The sequence below is a fragment of the Nothobranchius furzeri genome, chromosome 4 (genome assembly GCF_043380555.1).
Source record: "Nothobranchius furzeri strain GRZ-AD chromosome 4, NfurGRZ-RIMD1, whole genome shotgun sequence".
NCBI lineage: Eukaryota > Metazoa > Chordata > Actinopteri > Cyprinodontiformes > Nothobranchiidae > Nothobranchius > Nothobranchius furzeri.
This window is the reverse complement of record NC_091744.1, coordinates 1,719,362-1,735,462: the sequence shown is the minus strand read 5'-3', so window position 1 is coordinate 1,735,462 and position 16,101 is coordinate 1,719,362. Positions and strand designations below refer to the sequence as shown.

Here is a 16,101-nt window from a genome sequence, read left to right as displayed (position 1 = left end):
TGCATTTCTCCCATCACCTCCTCAGTCAGGTTTCCGTCCGTCTTTTCATCTCACGATGCCTAAATCCCTCCGTCTTCCTGAGAAGTGGAAGGAATGTGTCAGGCCCTCTGCCCTTTTCCTGGGATTGTTTTCCATTTACAGGAAACTGGAACTTTCTATGACTCCACTTTTGATTTTATTTTGGGGGTGTGGGGGGTGAACTAATATAATTAGCATTCAGGCAGTAAGGATAGGGATGAAGACCAACATTTAAGTAGCACGTAAAAAGACTCCATGTTTGGTTTCAAGCATAAAAGATAAAATAATGGTGGGACTCGATCAAGAAATAATCTAATTAATTAGAGGGTTTGTATTTAATTAATCTTGATTAATCACAATTTAATAAATCATGAAAATTTGCCCCAAAGCTATTTTTTAAATAAAAAATCAGGCAGATTCATGCTTTTAAATTTTATTTCAGTTGTTTGAATGCTCTGAAACATTGTCAGCTGATATAACATAAGTAACTAAGGAAATACATATTTAGTACCTGGTCTGTTTATTCATTTGTGTATGTTTGGTCAAATGATTGATTTTAACATCAAATAGAGAACAAAATTAAGATTCAGCTGTTGGATAAATTCAGCGTTGACTGTTATTAGTGACATTTAAGCTTGTAAAGGAGGTGGGAAACGTCTAGATATCAGCCATCAGCTGACATTGACCTCTCTACATATCAGCATCAGGACCTGCATCAGAAAAACCCCACATCGGTCGCCACCTGCAGCTGAAATAAAGGCAACAACACAGACCTACAAATGCTGTAAGACTTGAAGTTCTGTTTATGTGAGTATAAATGAAACCGTCTGATGAATAAAGAGCTGAGGGGTTTGTCCAGCACCTGGAGAGCAGAAAAAAATCCAAATGTTATTTTCATTCTCTAAATTCCACTCATTGCCGGTTTGGAGCTTGTAATTGTTGCATAATTCACATTTCAGCTAAACCGAGATCCAGCAGTTGAAGAATAAGCTCTCCAGATGGATCCAGTTCCAACTACAAATCACTTTCATCTTAAATGTTGAAGTTTTGCTTTATTGTTTGAATTTTCCCTTTTTGATTCTACATCAAGAATTAGATTAGCAACTAAAACATGCCTCAAAGGGGTCTATTTTCATGTAAAAACATATTTTATTGTTTTGTTTCTTGAGTTTCTTACGTGACTCTAGTGTCTTTCCTGCTGTTCTATCAAAGCTGCTGATTCCTTCATCAGACTCACACTGTCCGTCCTTCAGGAGCTTTTGAGAACCTTTAAGAACACAAACCTCTGGGAACCTGCTTTGTTGAAGGCCAGCTTCCTCTGGAAAAACATCTGTGAGAAACTCTCCAATAAAACATCAATTAGATAATCCCAACAGGACAAATTCTGGGTCAAGCGCCCGGCTGCCCTCCTACGCTCCCTGTCAGGCTCAGGTGAGCGGGATAGCCAGTTGGCAGGCAACGAGTTAGTGTCTGTCTCCCCCTAAACCTCACCCCCACCCCCCTTCATCTCAGAGGGCTATATATTGGAGGTCGTGACTCGTCTGCATCTCGAGCATCCCTCACACCTGCAGTCAGTCAGTCAGACGTACACATGGTGTCTGCTTCAGCACAGACGAAGAGCAGACCTTCAGCCATGAGGTCCTTGTTGAAGGTTCTCGTGATTCTTTTCCTCATCCAAAAGGGAGAGGGCCACTGGCTACGACCGCTGATGAGTAAGTGACAGCTAATGCCTGCTTTCATTTGCCTTATGAGATGTTTGACCGACTATCTCTATTCCCAGGTCCGAAACAGAAATCGTCTGCAGACGAAGATAGAAGAAGCAGATCTTTAACAGTAGAGGACGAGCAAACGGAAACTTCTGGAGTCAGGTCGTCCTCTCTTCCCATCATTCGAACACGCCGCTCTTCCCCGGATTCTCAGTGCGGCCTGAGGTCCACGCTGCTGCAGGTCCGAGACCTGGGCTTGGGCTACGACTCGGATGAGACGGTCCTGTTTAAGTACTGCAGCGGGACGTGTCCCCACGCTCGCTCCAACCACGACCTCACGCTCAGAAACCTGCGGCTGAGCGGAGTGCTCCCCCGCCCAGCGCCCGGGGAGACGTGGCACAGCACCCCCTGCTGCCGGCCCACCCACCACGAGGACATGGCCTTCCTGGATAACTCCCACCGCTGGCACAAGGTGGAGAAGCTGTCGGCGGCTGCCTGTAGCTGCGTGGGCTGACCGTGACAAGGAGGAGGCAAAAGGCCAGAATTATTCGGAGACACGTTGGTTTTATTTATGCTCACTTCAAAAATAAGTTATTTTTCCTGCCACTCCGGAGCAAAATGATTACCGTGCAGTTTTTCCTGATTGCTGCCATTTAAAAGAAAATGTTTTTTATTGTTTGCATTAAACACAGAAAATTTTTAATTTAAGTTTATTTTATTTTATCATGTTTTCTCCCCTTAAAATCTATCCAGATGAATATTTTTGAGCACAAGCTTCAGTTTAAAAGGCTTTTATTTTTGTAAATAAGCTGAAAATTCAGCCAATAGAAGAGAGAATAAGAAGCCGTGTAGTTTTGTCTTTATGATCTTTAGGCGTGCGACGATTCAGCGTCACAGAAAAAAGTATTTATGTAAGATAAATTATTTATTTATTTAATGTTTGGTTTTATTTTGTCTGGCTGAATAATTTATTTTGTAATGTGTTCCTTTCAGTGTTGATTTGAAGCAGATTTTACAATAAAAATGAATTCAAATGACCTTTTTATTGGGAATTTAATAAAGTATAAATAAAAAAAACACTATTTCTGGTTTGATTTACTGTAGTTTATGTTCTTATATCAAAATATGAAAACTTTCTCACATGAACACCTTCTGTTGACTAAAGAGAATAAAAACTGGATGATAAATTAATTTAAAAAATAAATTTAATAAAATCTGCACGTTTCTTTCTAATCTTCTCTTTATTTTTATGTTTTTTCTTCAACCATAAAAAACAAAACATTAGAAAACAAATAAAAACATTGTGACACGAGGCTCAGGCTGAGTTTTACATCTCTGATGCGACACAAGCAGGAAAACACTTATTGGGATCAGATCATCTGTAAATTTTCTTTCACAGCTGATATATAACCCAAATCTCAGTCTCGTGGCCTTTCCACCAAAACCACAATGATCTAAGCTGTCGGGTGATTCCTGAATGAAACAGAACGTGACACAAAGCTCACGTAAAGCCAGAGTATTACTACTTCTTCTGTGAACACCCGTGATGCCTTTCACCGTGTCTACGAGGTGGTGGTGTCCTCCTCTGCATCTTCAGGCTCCGCCCCCCACACCTGAACCCGCCCCTCCATGGCTGTGAGGAGGCAGGTCTCTGAGGGGTGGAAGGCCAGGGACTGGACAACCGCTTTTCCCACTGGCAGCTTTAAGGACAAAGACCCCTGGAGGAAAAAGACAAGATTCAGAGCTCTGGTTTTATGTATCATTACATCAGGACACTGAAAAAACCTTTTTTTAATGACTATTTCTGATTATAATCAGTCACTCTTTGAGTTTTTCATACAGGCTGAACATGAAAATAAGTCTCCTACACCTGCCTCCTGCACTAGCGTCTGATAGAAACGGTGAAACTCGAGGATTTAAAAATCCTGACAGATCTGCGTCACACTGTTTAACATTCAAGGACTCACCCATCTTGACTCACGACGGGAAAGGCTGTTGTTGTTCTGGTGTTCAGGAAACGGCAGAGGACATCTTGAGTAGTAGAAGCTAACTGTTAGCATTAGCAACTCCACCACACAGCTGAATTTCTCCAGGCTTGTGTTATTTGTGGAGATAAAACATCAACGATGCAAAGGTCAGTGGTAGAGTCACGTTGTTGTTATCCAATCAGAGGCGAGATGTCCAAATATCAGGAAATAAGACTCCAAAACCTGCCGTCTGAAGCTACTCTCTCCTCCAGCCGACTTGAACTTCCTGATTCTGAAACATCTGGGCTTTCTTCCCCCCAAAGTATGACTTACAAGGCATTCATTCCTACTGGAGACCATTACAAATGTATTGATTAGACGAGTGTTCAACACCTTAAAACATAACGGGCTACACACCTCCACCAGGTCCCAGCAGTAGACGAATCCATCTTCTGAGCAGCTCAACACGTGGGTGTCTTTACTGGACAGGCAACAGTCTAGTTTGTAGCCTTTCATCTTGTGTCCCGTAAACCTACAAAGCACACACAATACATCCGTTAAATAAGATCATTTTTGTCAGAAAATGCTGATTAGTGATTACATTTTGCACATGCAGACACGTGAACATCATTTATCAGTACAGTCGTGCAGAAGAAGCTTTCGCGTGAGAGAACTTCTCACTAAAGTTCCACTAAATCCTCTTTTATGTCCGCCACAGGTTCGTGTAACACGAGCACGTGTTTGCAGAAAGAGGAGCGGACGTGCGGACTCAGATTAGAAACAACAAAGCTCTTCAGCACTCACTCCCCCAGCATCTCGCCGGTGCTCTTGTCCAGAAGACGAACCGTTGAATCCAAGCTGGAGCTCAGGGTGCACTGGCCATCCTGACTGAAACACACACAGGTAATGGGACCTGCAATAAAAACACACACACACACGCACACACACACACACCTCATCAGTGCTCTGCATTCCCGGTAGCTTTAATCTTGGCTTAAAAAATAGCTAAGTCTTTTGTTTTAATCGACAATAATCAACGATTTATTTATTTTATTTATTTTTAAAACGGTGATCAAAATGTTTACTGACTGTTGACGAAGTCTACATGAAGCTGTCCCATTCTCAAGTCGTAGCGCCTCACCCGGCCGTCCACGGACCTGAACACATAGTGATTTATGAAACTCTCTAACAGACAGGAGGATAGATCCAACCTTGAAACCATCCATCAAAATGAGAAGTAGATTATTATTAGGGATGTCCTGATCAGCATTTTAGACTCCCAATCCCGATCCAACCTTTTATCTTCAAATCCGATCTGATTTCGAGTCCTGATCCAATTGTTTGCTTTTACTGTTGAAATTTATAAAGCCGCAATAAATTTGTAGCAAATAACTCAGGTTAACTTTCTAAGACTAATTTCTTTAATAAGCATTAGCATTATTGCTGTAAATCCCATGAAATCAACTTCTTGTTTTGAGACCGGTCGTAGAGTGTAGATGAGACGTAGAAGAACAAGCTCACAGCACACTCTGAGGTTTCCCCGGGGGGATTTAAACTCGCGCGAGCCGACAGGAGAGAGGAGCAATTCGGTAAGTGTCCCAGACACCTTGAGAAATGTAAATCGCCGCTGAATTCGTCATCCATTTGGTTGACTTCTTTTGGAAAACCCGACCGTAAACAGAGCTACACTATTACACAGGAAAAGGAGCCCTCTACAGGAGTGTTTCCCCTGGACGGAGCATATGCCAACGAGCTCATATTCTACTTCGGAAAATCAGCAAGACACATCAGTTATAACTGCCAATCTCCGATCACTGAAAAATATGAAAAAGATCTCAGGATCGGGACATCCCTAATTATTATAGTAATGAAAGGAAAGTAAAACCCCGGTCTACTGTGCTGACCCGGTAAGCAGCTCATGCTGGGCCACCTTCAGGCTGCTGATGCTGTCCCGAGCCTCATCTAGAACCTGGATGGGCTCAAATCGTCTGGATCTTGTATCCCAGCACCGCACCGTCCCATCTATCGATCCTAGAAAGTCAGAACACACTCACAAACGTTAATATGCACATTACCTGGGAAGACCGTTTAAGGTTCAAACTGCAGAATCATAACCTTTAAATTTCAACTTTTTATCATAAAGAACGGCACATTTCTCCAGGAAGTCCAAAAATCCACGGATCACTGCAGACGTGTTCTGCTACTCACCAGATAAGATCACTGTTGCCTCCTCGTTGAACTGCACACAATTAACTTTCTGAGAAAAGAAAGTTTAATCAAAGATATTCACGATTAAACTGAAACATAAATGCACATCAACAACATCAGCAACAGCTCAGACAATTACATCAAATGGACTTTACAGACAAAAGAAACGCCATCATAGAAAGCAGCCAGACTGACCCCGGCGTGACCTCGGAGCTTGCGTGTGACCTGGCCTGTTGCTACGTCCCACAGGATCACGCTCTTGTCGGAGCTGCAGGAGCAAATCTGGCTGTTGTCGTATGACCTGTGGAAGCAGTCAAAGAGGGAAAAAAAGGTCCATCAAGGCTCAAAAGGAGTTTAGTAAATAGATGACTGAAGTGTTTGTGTTCTTTCCATCATGGATCGGAAAAAAAATCACCTGAAAACAACATTTTATTATTCCTGAAATACTGAGGAAGAAAATGAGAGCAAACGTCTCACCCATCTGCATCCAGAACCTCGTATCCATGACCGCTGTACGTCTTCAGGAAGGTCCCCTGACTCACACTCCATAACTTCAGCGACTTGTCGCTGCCGCACGACAGTACATAGTTTCCGTCAGCTGGTTAAAAATAAGGAGGAAAACAATCATGTTTATTATTATTGTTGATTTCAGTCAAATCTTTGCATGCGACCAATTTCATAAGAGTGCTTTTCATTTTAAGCCACTTCCTACTGTAACATCAACAAAATAAAAGCCCTAAGTAAAGGTGTATTAAGTGTTGTCAGTACACGACCAACAGCTAAGCAAAAAGGAACATTTTACACCAATAAAAACAATGTTTTATGTTTATGTATTTAGCAGACGCTTTTGTGCAAAGCGACTTACAAGTGATAATCGGCATGTTGCCCTTGAGGCTAACAACAACAACAACAACAACTTGACATCTTTTCTTACATAAGTCATTCATTTGGGGCAAAAGGCTTAAAATATAAGACTTTATACATACATACATATATGTGTATGTGTGTGTGTGTGTGTGTGTGTGTGTGTGTGTGTGTGTGTGTGTGTGTGTGTGTGTGAATGCAAGGGACTAATGGTTTATGATTAGGCATTAGCCAGATGGATAATGGATTCATCAAATTATTTTAATATTCTCAACATTAAACACTAACTATATTTTGTGTTTATTGCAGTGCTGCTACTAGTAGATTTTAATGAAGAATCAGGTACAAAGATGTATGGAGGAAAAGCCATTCAATAACAATAAAAGTAAAAACCATTTGCAAGATCACAGAAATTGTAAACACAGATTTAAACATTACTAAATGATTAACAAAAAAAGACAGGTTTGGTTCTTTGGAAGTTTGTTTGTATTTTGGCATAAATAGTAAATATCAGGCTTCAAGAGGGGTTTTAAAGTTTACCGTTAAAGCGAACAGCCCTGACAGCTCCTTGCTGGCAGTCAATGGTCCGGAGAAGATGCTGAGGAAGCTGAGGAGCCTGAGGTTTGGGCTGAGGGAACGCCATCATTACCTGTGAGGAGAAACAATCATCGGTCACCCACAATATCCTCAAACTGTGTCATTATGCTGTGCACGAGCTAGTTTCCGGTAATAAAAAGCGTTTTAATAATCAACATGAAAAAACGTACCTACGCTATCTGTTAGTCATGTTAATATATTCAAAGCGAAGCTAGAAGTTTAATACTAGAATATTTTAAACCACCAACGATACATGTTTGCTAAGTTACAACGTCTTCTTCTTCTTGTTCATTGGCGGGTGGCGGTCGATGCTGGCAACCAACTTCTAGGTGCATTTCCGCCACCTTCTGTGTGGGAGTATGAGTCGCATTAGGGAGAAACGGAGAAACTGTTCTAATTAAATTCTATATATTAAATTACCAGTCTTTAAAAATTCAATTAGTAATTTATACACATCTAATCCTCCAATTAATATATTCCTCAAATTCAACTTTTCATTATCTTTCATCTTTAATTGTCTAGATAATATTTTCCTATTCTTTATATATTTGTCACATTTACACAGTACATTTTCTACCGTTTCTCTATCCTTTCCACAGCCACACATTCCTGTATTATGTTTTCCTATCATAAAGAGTGTACTGTTTAAACCCGTATGCCCCATTTATACTGGGTTATTTTGTTCTTTTCAAAATAAAATATTAAATATTTTACCTCCATGTTAGTCAATGCAAAAAAACATCTTGAACTCTTGTTTTGAAATTTAGCGGAAATAATTTTCTGATCTCGTTTCGTCACTCACCGCGAGGCCGATCAGCTGTCCGTCGGTCACTTTAAATTTATTTTATTTGCTTTTTAACAAAGGAGATTTGGGGGCAAAAATGTCTTCCAATAGCACGACAGATCCGAGGAGGCTAAATAAAATTATACGGTAGGTTTTCCCCCATCAATCAGACAAATCTACACCGAAACTAGCCATAATTGACAACGAGCTAGCAGCCTAGCTAACCCTTCCTCACTAGTGATACTTTGTAATGGGAATTAGCTTTAGCTTTGAAATTATGGTTTACACTTTCTCATGGAGTCGACATTTCTACTCGTATGTTATTTATCAGCATTCAAGAAAATAACTCAATTCATCAGTTTGGGAGTCTTTCGCACAGCGTGTAATTTAATTCTTTTTTAAATTTATTAAGTCAAAAAATAATGAAACCACAGCTAATCTGATCGGATTTTACCTTTCACTTGTTTTAACTTCTTTATCATCTTTATTTCCGTACTGCAAAATCTTGTGACATTTTAGTCAATCCTTTCTGTGATTTCTTCTTCACACAGGTTGAAAAAACGAATCAGAATTCTTCAAGTTGACGTGGCAGCAGCGTATTTCTCTCATTGTTTGATTAAAACTTGACCTATGTGGCAGATTAGTGGAAACACAAACACAGACCCACCATGAGTTTGTTTTTTAAAGATAGTAGATGTCACACTACAGGCTGTTTACTTACCCTAGTGTCTATTTTACAGCAGGACCGAGCGCAATTTGTGGCAGCGGCAGCGCTTGTGGCACTTGCAGTGGCAGTTCTGATACTTCCGGGTGGTGCCACGGCTTTTAGTGGCACCCGCGGCTTTTAGTGGCACTAGCCACGCCCCCTACCACTGCTGCCATTACACTTCCGGGTGGTGCCACGACTTTGCACTAGCCACGCCCCCTACCACTGCTGCCATTACACTTCCGGGTGGTGCCACGACTTTTAGGAGTAAGGTCTAGCTGCGGACATTGCCCAGGAAAAACGTTTTTCCTGGGCAATGTCCGCAGCTAGGTATTATTGGATTATTGACTTTTAGTGGCACTAGCCACGACCCCCTACCACTGCTGCTCTTGACTTTTAGTGGCACTAGCCACGCCCCCTACCACTGCTGCCATTACACTTCCGACTTTTAGTGGCACTAGCCACGCCCCCTACCACGACTTTTAGTGGCACTAGCCACGCCTCCTACCACTGCTGCCACGGTACCTGCGGCTGTAGTAGTGACCTCAGTAATTGCAGCACTTATTGCATCATCGGCCTCATCATGCCAACGTTTTTATTTTTTACTTTATTAACAAAATCAAAACAAACAAGGCTGTCACCGAAAATATTTGAAATATTTCAAGCGGTTTACAAATGCGTTTCCCAGTCACTTCATGCATATACAGTGTAATGCAATCAGAAGCGTTAATGCATTTATTTTTTCCATCATTTTTGTTGCTCCCCCAGACGAATCCGTGACAGATCTAGTGGAAGATCCACAGACACTTCCGGGTGGAAGACCGGCGGTGGGTCACCGGCCTCCGGTACAGAGTCAGGAAAAGCAGGGGAGCACCAGAGCTAGATGGAGAGCGCCAGAGCAGTTCTCAATTTCTGAAATAATTTATGACAACTGCTACCAATGTGGATTGTGGAATAAAAAGAGATAAACTGTTAGTTTTCTCAATATTGTCATTGCAATCGGGGCAGATACCGCCATCTGCCGGCTTAAAATGGTTATTGCAGTACATTTTAAACTTTTTTAAAACTATTTCAATCTTCGTTTTCACATACATTCAGTTTACAATGTAACCTACATTCAACGTACTGAAGAATAAAGCAAATAAAAATGACCTCAGTTGAGGAAAATAAAAATTACATTTAGAATTTGCAACAATTACCACATGACACTACACCATAAAATAAATCATGATGCAAAATAATAATAAATTAAAAATGAAATATAATCAACAAACAAAAATTGTTCAGAGGTTAATATTTCAGCATTATATTTCAAACATGTATGATTAATTGGACTGTAATTTAAAGAACAAGAAACTCAGACATTGTTTCGTACTACTCATAAATCCATATGCACAATACAAAACTTTATTGTTGTGAAACCACAATATCTATTAACAATAAACTACATCCCCAAATCCGTTGTAGTGACAAAACAGCCTTTTCACTCCCAAGTTGTTTAAAATGTACTGCAATACCATTTTAAGCCGGCAGATGGCGGTATCTGTCCCGATTGCAATGACAATATTGAGAAAACTAACAGTTTATCTCTTTTTATTCCACAATCCACATTGGTAGCAGTTGTCATAAATTATTTCAGAAATTGAGAACTGCTCTGGCGCTCTCCATCTGGCTCTGGTGCTCCCCTGCTTTTCCTGACTCTGTACCGGAGGCCGGTGACCCACCGCCGGTCTTCCACCCGGAAGTGTCTGTGGATCTTCCACTAGATCTGTCACGGATTCGTCTGGGGGAGCAACAAAAATGATGGAAAAAATAAATGCATTAACGCTTCTGATTGCATTACACTGTATATGCATGAAGTGACTGGGAAACGCATTTGTAAACCGCTTGAAATATTTCAAATATTTTCGGTGACAGCCTTGTTTGTTTTGATTTTGTTAATAAAGTAAAAAATAAAAACGCTGGCATGATGAGGCCGATGATGCAATAAGTGCTGCAATTACTGAGGTCACTACTACAGCCGCAGGTACCGTGGCAGCAGTGGTAGGAGGCGTGGCTAGTGCCACTAAAAGTCGTGGTAGGGGGCGTGGCTAGTGCCACTAAAAGTCGGAAGTGTAATGGCAGCAGTGGTAGGGGGCGTGGCTAGTGCCACTAACAGGCAAGAGCAGCAGTGGTAGGGGCGTGGCTAGTGCCACTAAAAGTCGTGGCACCACCCGGAAGTGTAATGGCAGCAGTGGTAGGGGGCGTGGCTAGTGCCACTAAAAGCCGCGGGTGCCACTAAAAGCCGTGGCACCACCCGGAAGTATCAGAGCTGCCGCTGCAAGTGCCACTCGTGCTGCCGCTGCCACAAATCGCTCCTGCTGTCTCTCCTATTTTATTCATATAAATGTTGTCACAGGTACAAGCCCCCCAGCACAGAGACCAATCCCACACTGGAGGACCCAACTCCCGACTACATGAACCTGCTTGGCATGATCTTCAGTATGTGTGGACTGATGCTCAAGGTGAAATATGAGCACATCTTTACATTATCCTCGAACAACACTGTCCTCTGTGTGTGTGTGTGTGTGTGTCCCCAACCCAGTTATTCCATTTAGAAGATTAAAGGTAAACTCACCTTTTAAAGGGATGAAGGACAGCTGCTGACTTTCAGTAGAAAGGTCAAACAAAAAAGACACACCAGCACACTTTGGCACTTGTGTCAGTGGTAGAAATATGCTTTTATCAGCATGTCTTCTCATTAAACCAACCTAGGTAAACTTTCTTAAGCTTTGTTTTTAAATGTTCTGAAATTTTCACAATTTATTTAGAAAATCTGAAGAGAAAATCAAGTTTAATGATGTGTAAAGTAAAAAAAATTAAAAATCTGTGTTTTTATGTCTATCTCAAAATATTTAGACACTTAAAGCTCCATCGTTCATTTGGATTTAGTTTTTCTGGAACCTGGACTGAAGCAGCCTGGATTCCCACAAACCGATCTGTGTGTTTGTGTTTCAGCTGAAGTGGTGTGCCTGGATCGCGGTCTACTGCTCTTTCATCAGCTTTGCAAACTCAAGAAGTTCAGAGGACACCAAACAGATGATGAGCAGCTTTATGTAAGTACTCAACTCGATGTGTGTTGGAAAATAAATAAGTAGGCAGCTTCATTTGTATAGCACATTTTATACAAGAGGCAATTCGGTGTGCTTTCCAGGAGAAAGAACAGCAAAATCAACATGATAGCATATTTAAAATATACAAATACATTTAGATCAAATTCAGATTTAAGAAAAAAGGCTAGGTTAAATGTGGACAAAGTGGTCCAAAAGTGTATTTCTAGCTGCTCACTGTCCACTCTAGAGGACACATTTTCTATTTAAATGAGCGCTATTTCAGCTCTTTACACAGAAAGGTAAGATCCGGTTCATGTGCGGGTTCCCTCTGGTTGCTGCTCATTGGCTGCAGTGCTGACAAAACCTGTTTGGGTTAGCAACTTCCGTCAGCGAAGGAACTTCTGTGTGTTGAAGCAGGTTCAAGACCAGTTTTGGGATGTTGGAAAGCCAAGATGTAATGGGCCATTCCCATCTGTACCGGGTCGGCCCGGGCCGGGTAGCCCCAGTCGGCCCCAGCCTGGCCCGGTTGATTCCACACATCCTTGTCTTAAGCCCATGTGGGCTGATTCTACCCACCAATCAGAGGCTTGCTCTAATGGAAGGTGTGAATTTGCTGTCAGCAGTGGGTGTGTTGGCCCTGGTCGGCCTGAAGCAGACCCCCTCGAGAAGAGGGCTGAGAATGAGCCCTGGTTGGCCCGTAAAAATACCAGGCCACCCAGATATGTAAACAACCTACGTTACCCGGCCCGGGCCGACCCGGTACAGATGGGAATGGCCCATAAGTGTCCCTGGTGTGACTAGACAAAGGTCTGCAGGATGAACATGGAGAGAAGTTGGTCACCAAAAGAATCTGCCTCCATATTTGGATGAACTGCTTGTACAGGGTTCTTCCTGCGGAGGCTTTAAATTTTGTGAAAATGTGTTTATTCTCTTTTCAAGTTCTGAATGTGCTTTGATTTGTAGTGCAGAGTTCTTGAAACAGAAACTGATCTTAGCCAAATGTTATTTTTATGAGACAAGGACTTTTGAGTTCAACCATGAAAATTTTCTTTGGGAAAAGTAAAAATCTGCTGCATTTAGCACCAGTGACCGTAACAATGTAAACAAGAACATTTCAAAGTTATGATAAACTTTCATTCTGTTTCAAATGATGTCGTTCAAAAGTGGTCTTTATGAAATATTTATTTTAATGTTCTTTTCTGAAGAAATTCTGAACCAGAATAACAAAAAAAGTACATAAAAATAAATAAATAAATCCTAAATATTTAACCTTGACTTTGATCTGAAAATAATTTTTCCCAATTAACAAATTACTGTCTTTATTTTTTTCAGGTTGTCCATCTCAGCAGTTGTGATGTCCTACCTTCAAAACCCACAACCGATGTCACCACCATGGTAACCATGGTAACCTAAAGGCTAGCGTGAGCGCTTGGCCCCACGAGACCACTCCCCGCTTGTCTACTTAACCTTTAACAACAACAGACATGGAACCGAGTTTAATACAAAGGACCGAGAATAAACAAGGATAGAGGTGTAGGAGATCGTGCTGTAAAGATGTAAACAATATCATTCTTTTTTTCTTCCGTTTTTCCTCTTTTGATTAGTCCGGCTTTTTACAACTTTACCAATTTGCCTACTTATTATTGAATCTACTGAATAAAGTTTTACAATTTAAAACTACATTGCTTTCTTGGAATTTTCTTTGTCTGATTTTTAAATGAACAATCTGGAGTTTTCCTCCACTCAGGAATTATGTAGGAATTTTTAGAAATCCACAGAAGTGGAATTCTTACCCTGTTCTGTGATATAATTTAGTAGATATGTAAGTTTTTCTGCTAAGCCCACCCCTCTTCCAGTAGAGCCCCATGCATTTTGAACTGACCACATTTTGTTAACCAATAGCGTTAGACATCATCCTTCCTACAGATGTCAGTCGTAGTGTGTTTGCATTAGTACCTAGACCAGTGGTTCTCGGTCCTGGTCCTGGAGGACCAGTATACCCAATTTCAACACATCTGATCTCAATAAACTGATAATTAGGCTTCTGCAGAGCTTGATGAGCTGCTGCACAGGTCATTCAACCACTGAATCAAGTGTTTTTGTGGAGAAACAACTAAAACGTGCTAGATGCTGGCCCACCAGGACTGATGCAGAGTTGGGGAAATTTCTTAAGGACAAATCTTTTTTTTATATTATTTATGTATGTACAGGTGTGTGTGTGCGCATGCGCATGTTTTTATCTCTGTTGGCCGGCCAGAACAATAGTTTATGGCTGCAGACCGGGAGACAGTGGATTCAGGTTTCTACCCTTTTATGGACAGTGACCTCTAATTGACAGATGTTTATGGGCCTTAGGGTTAGGACAAGGTTTGGGGTCAGATTAAACTTTGTTTAGAAATGTAGGTAGAAAACATACTCTGGTTTCATTAAACAAACAGGTCAAGGGCGTAGAAACGACTTTAATATTGGGGGGGACACATTTTGGAAATGTAACAAATCTGTTGTAGGTCAATATATAGGTCAACCTCACTGAAAAAAATACATTTAATGATCATTTCTGATTCTAACGTGTCACTTACAGTGTTTCATGCAGGCTGAACATGAACATAGTCTCCTACCGCTATCTCCTGCATTAGCTTCTGACAGAAAATCTAATAGACGGTGAAACTCTAGGATTAGAAAAGTCTGACTGATGTGACTCAGGGCGTAAGGCAAAGCCCAGAAAGACAAGAAAATAACTTTTATAGCCCAGTTCACTAACATTCAGTTTTTTTTGATCGGGGACCCATGAGCAAGCCAGAAGGGGAGGAGACTTGGGTTCCCCATTAGCTAGATCAGGTGATTATCGGCCAACGTGGACGTTTTAATGATAAAAACGCTGTTTGTGTGTCAGTACTGTTTTATTTTTATTTAATAGTATGAATGTAGGATATATTATCTTATTCCTATGGGTAGAGATGTGTAAACAGATTTAATACAAGACTAAAGCTGTAAATATTCAGTCTGAATTGATCTGACTCTCATCAGAATATTTTAAACTACATCAGCCAACAATGCTGACCAACAATCAGAAAAATCTGTTTGCTTCTGACAGAATGAAAAAAGAAATAATTCACTTACAACAACAGCTGGAACTACATTAATTTTCAGATGGACAAAAGAAAAAACAGTGACCAAAATTGCAGTCTAAATGCTCCAGAATGCAGAGTTTAACTCTTTTTTCTAATACTTCTAAGGAAGCATTTATTTTATTCTTAAGGCGTACTGCCAAGCTCTACTTGTTGGGAATACATTCAACTGTGTTCACTTATTATCACATTCAAGTCTTCCTCTCATCAGCAACCTAAAATCATCTCACTCTTCACTGTAGCACCTCAGCAGGTCTGGCTCTCCCTGTCTCACCCTCAGCAGGTCTGGCTCTCCCTGTCTCACCCTCAGCAGGTCTGGCTCTCCCTGTCTCACCCTCAGCTGGTGTGGCTCTCCCTGTCTCACCCTCAGCAGGTCTGGCTCTCCCTGTCTCACCCTCAGCTGGTGTGGCTCTCCCTGTCTCACCCTCAGCTGGTGTGGCTCTCCCTGTCTCACCCTCAGCAGGTCTGGCTCTCCCTGTCTCACCCTCAGCTGGTGTGGCTCTCCCTGTCTCACCCTCAGCAGGTCTGGCTCTCCCTGTCTCACCCTCAGCTGGTGTGGCTCTCCCTGTCTCACCCTCAGCTGGTCTGTCTCACCCTCAGCAGGTATGGCTCTCCCTGTCTCACCCTCAGCAGGTCTGGCTCTTCCTGTCTCACCCTCAGCTGGTCTGGCTCTCCCTGTCTCACCCTCAGCTGGTCTGTCTCACCCTCAGCAGGTATGGCTCTCCCTGTCTCACCCTCAGCAGGTCTGGCTCTGCCTGTCTCACCCTCAGCTGGTCTGTCTCACCCTCAGCAGGTATGGCTCTCCCTGTCTCACTCTCAGCTGGTCTGGCTCTGCCTGTCTCACCCTCAGCAGGTCTGGCTCTCCCTGTCTCACCCTCAGCAGGTCTGGCTCTACCTGTCTCACTCTCAGCTGGTCTGGCTCTCCCTGTCTCACCCTCAGCTGGTTCCTGCTGAACTTCATCTGATCTCTAATATAAAAACAGTGGACATAAATAAGGAGTAAAAAGTACTGTTGGAGGACTAGTGCAATA

At 41.8% G+C, this 16,101-nt stretch overlaps 3 protein-coding genes across 6 annotated transcripts; 2 read left to right on the top strand and 1 right to left on the bottom strand.

Annotated features, from left to right (window-relative positions):
* The first annotated feature begins 1,719 nt into the window (after nt 1-1,719).
* On the top strand, nt 1,720-2,268 carry LOC107391168 (artemin). Its single transcript, XM_054743544.2, has one exon. It carries the CDS (start codon nt 1,771-1,773, stop codon nt 2,236-2,238), a length of 468 nt encoding a protein of 155 aa, XP_054599519.1. The 5' UTR covers nt 1,720-1,770; the 3' UTR covers nt 2,239-2,268.
* Nucleotides 2,269-2,946: 678 nt separating this feature from the next.
* wdr83 (WD repeat domain containing 83) lies at nt 2,947-8,935 on the bottom strand. Of its 4 annotated transcripts, none has more exons than XM_054743543.2 (10): nt 8,866-8,935; nt 7,304-7,412; nt 6,377-6,497; nt 6,095-6,200; nt 5,900-5,948; nt 5,596-5,722; nt 4,781-4,848; nt 4,496-4,604; nt 4,109-4,223; nt 2,947-3,442 (listed from the first exon to the last, which is right to left on the bottom strand). In XM_054743543.2, the coding sequence occupies exons 2-10, from the start codon at nt 7,407-7,409 to the stop codon at nt 3,287-3,289; spliced, it is 957 nt and encodes a 318-aa protein (XP_054599518.1). In that variant the 5' UTR covers nt 7,410-7,412; nt 8,866-8,935; the 3' UTR covers nt 2,947-3,286. The 4 variants fall into 4 exon arrangements, with proteins under 4 accessions (XP_054599518.1, XP_054599517.1, XP_015823783.1 ...); XM_054743542.2 differs by lacking the exon at nt 8,866-8,935 and adding an exon at nt 8,599-8,726; XM_015968297.3 differs by lacking the exon at nt 8,866-8,935 and adding an exon at nt 7,535-7,665.
* On the top strand, nt 8,139-13,622 carry wdr83os (WD repeat domain 83 opposite strand). Its single transcript, XM_015968318.3, has 4 exons — nt 8,139-8,291; nt 11,249-11,354; nt 11,848-11,945; nt 13,275-13,622. Exons 1-4 carry the CDS (start codon nt 8,242-8,244, stop codon nt 13,339-13,341), a joined length of 321 nt encoding a protein of 106 aa, XP_015823804.1. The 5' UTR covers nt 8,139-8,241; the 3' UTR covers nt 13,342-13,622.
* The last annotated feature ends 2,479 nt before the right edge of the window (nt 13,623-16,101 follow it).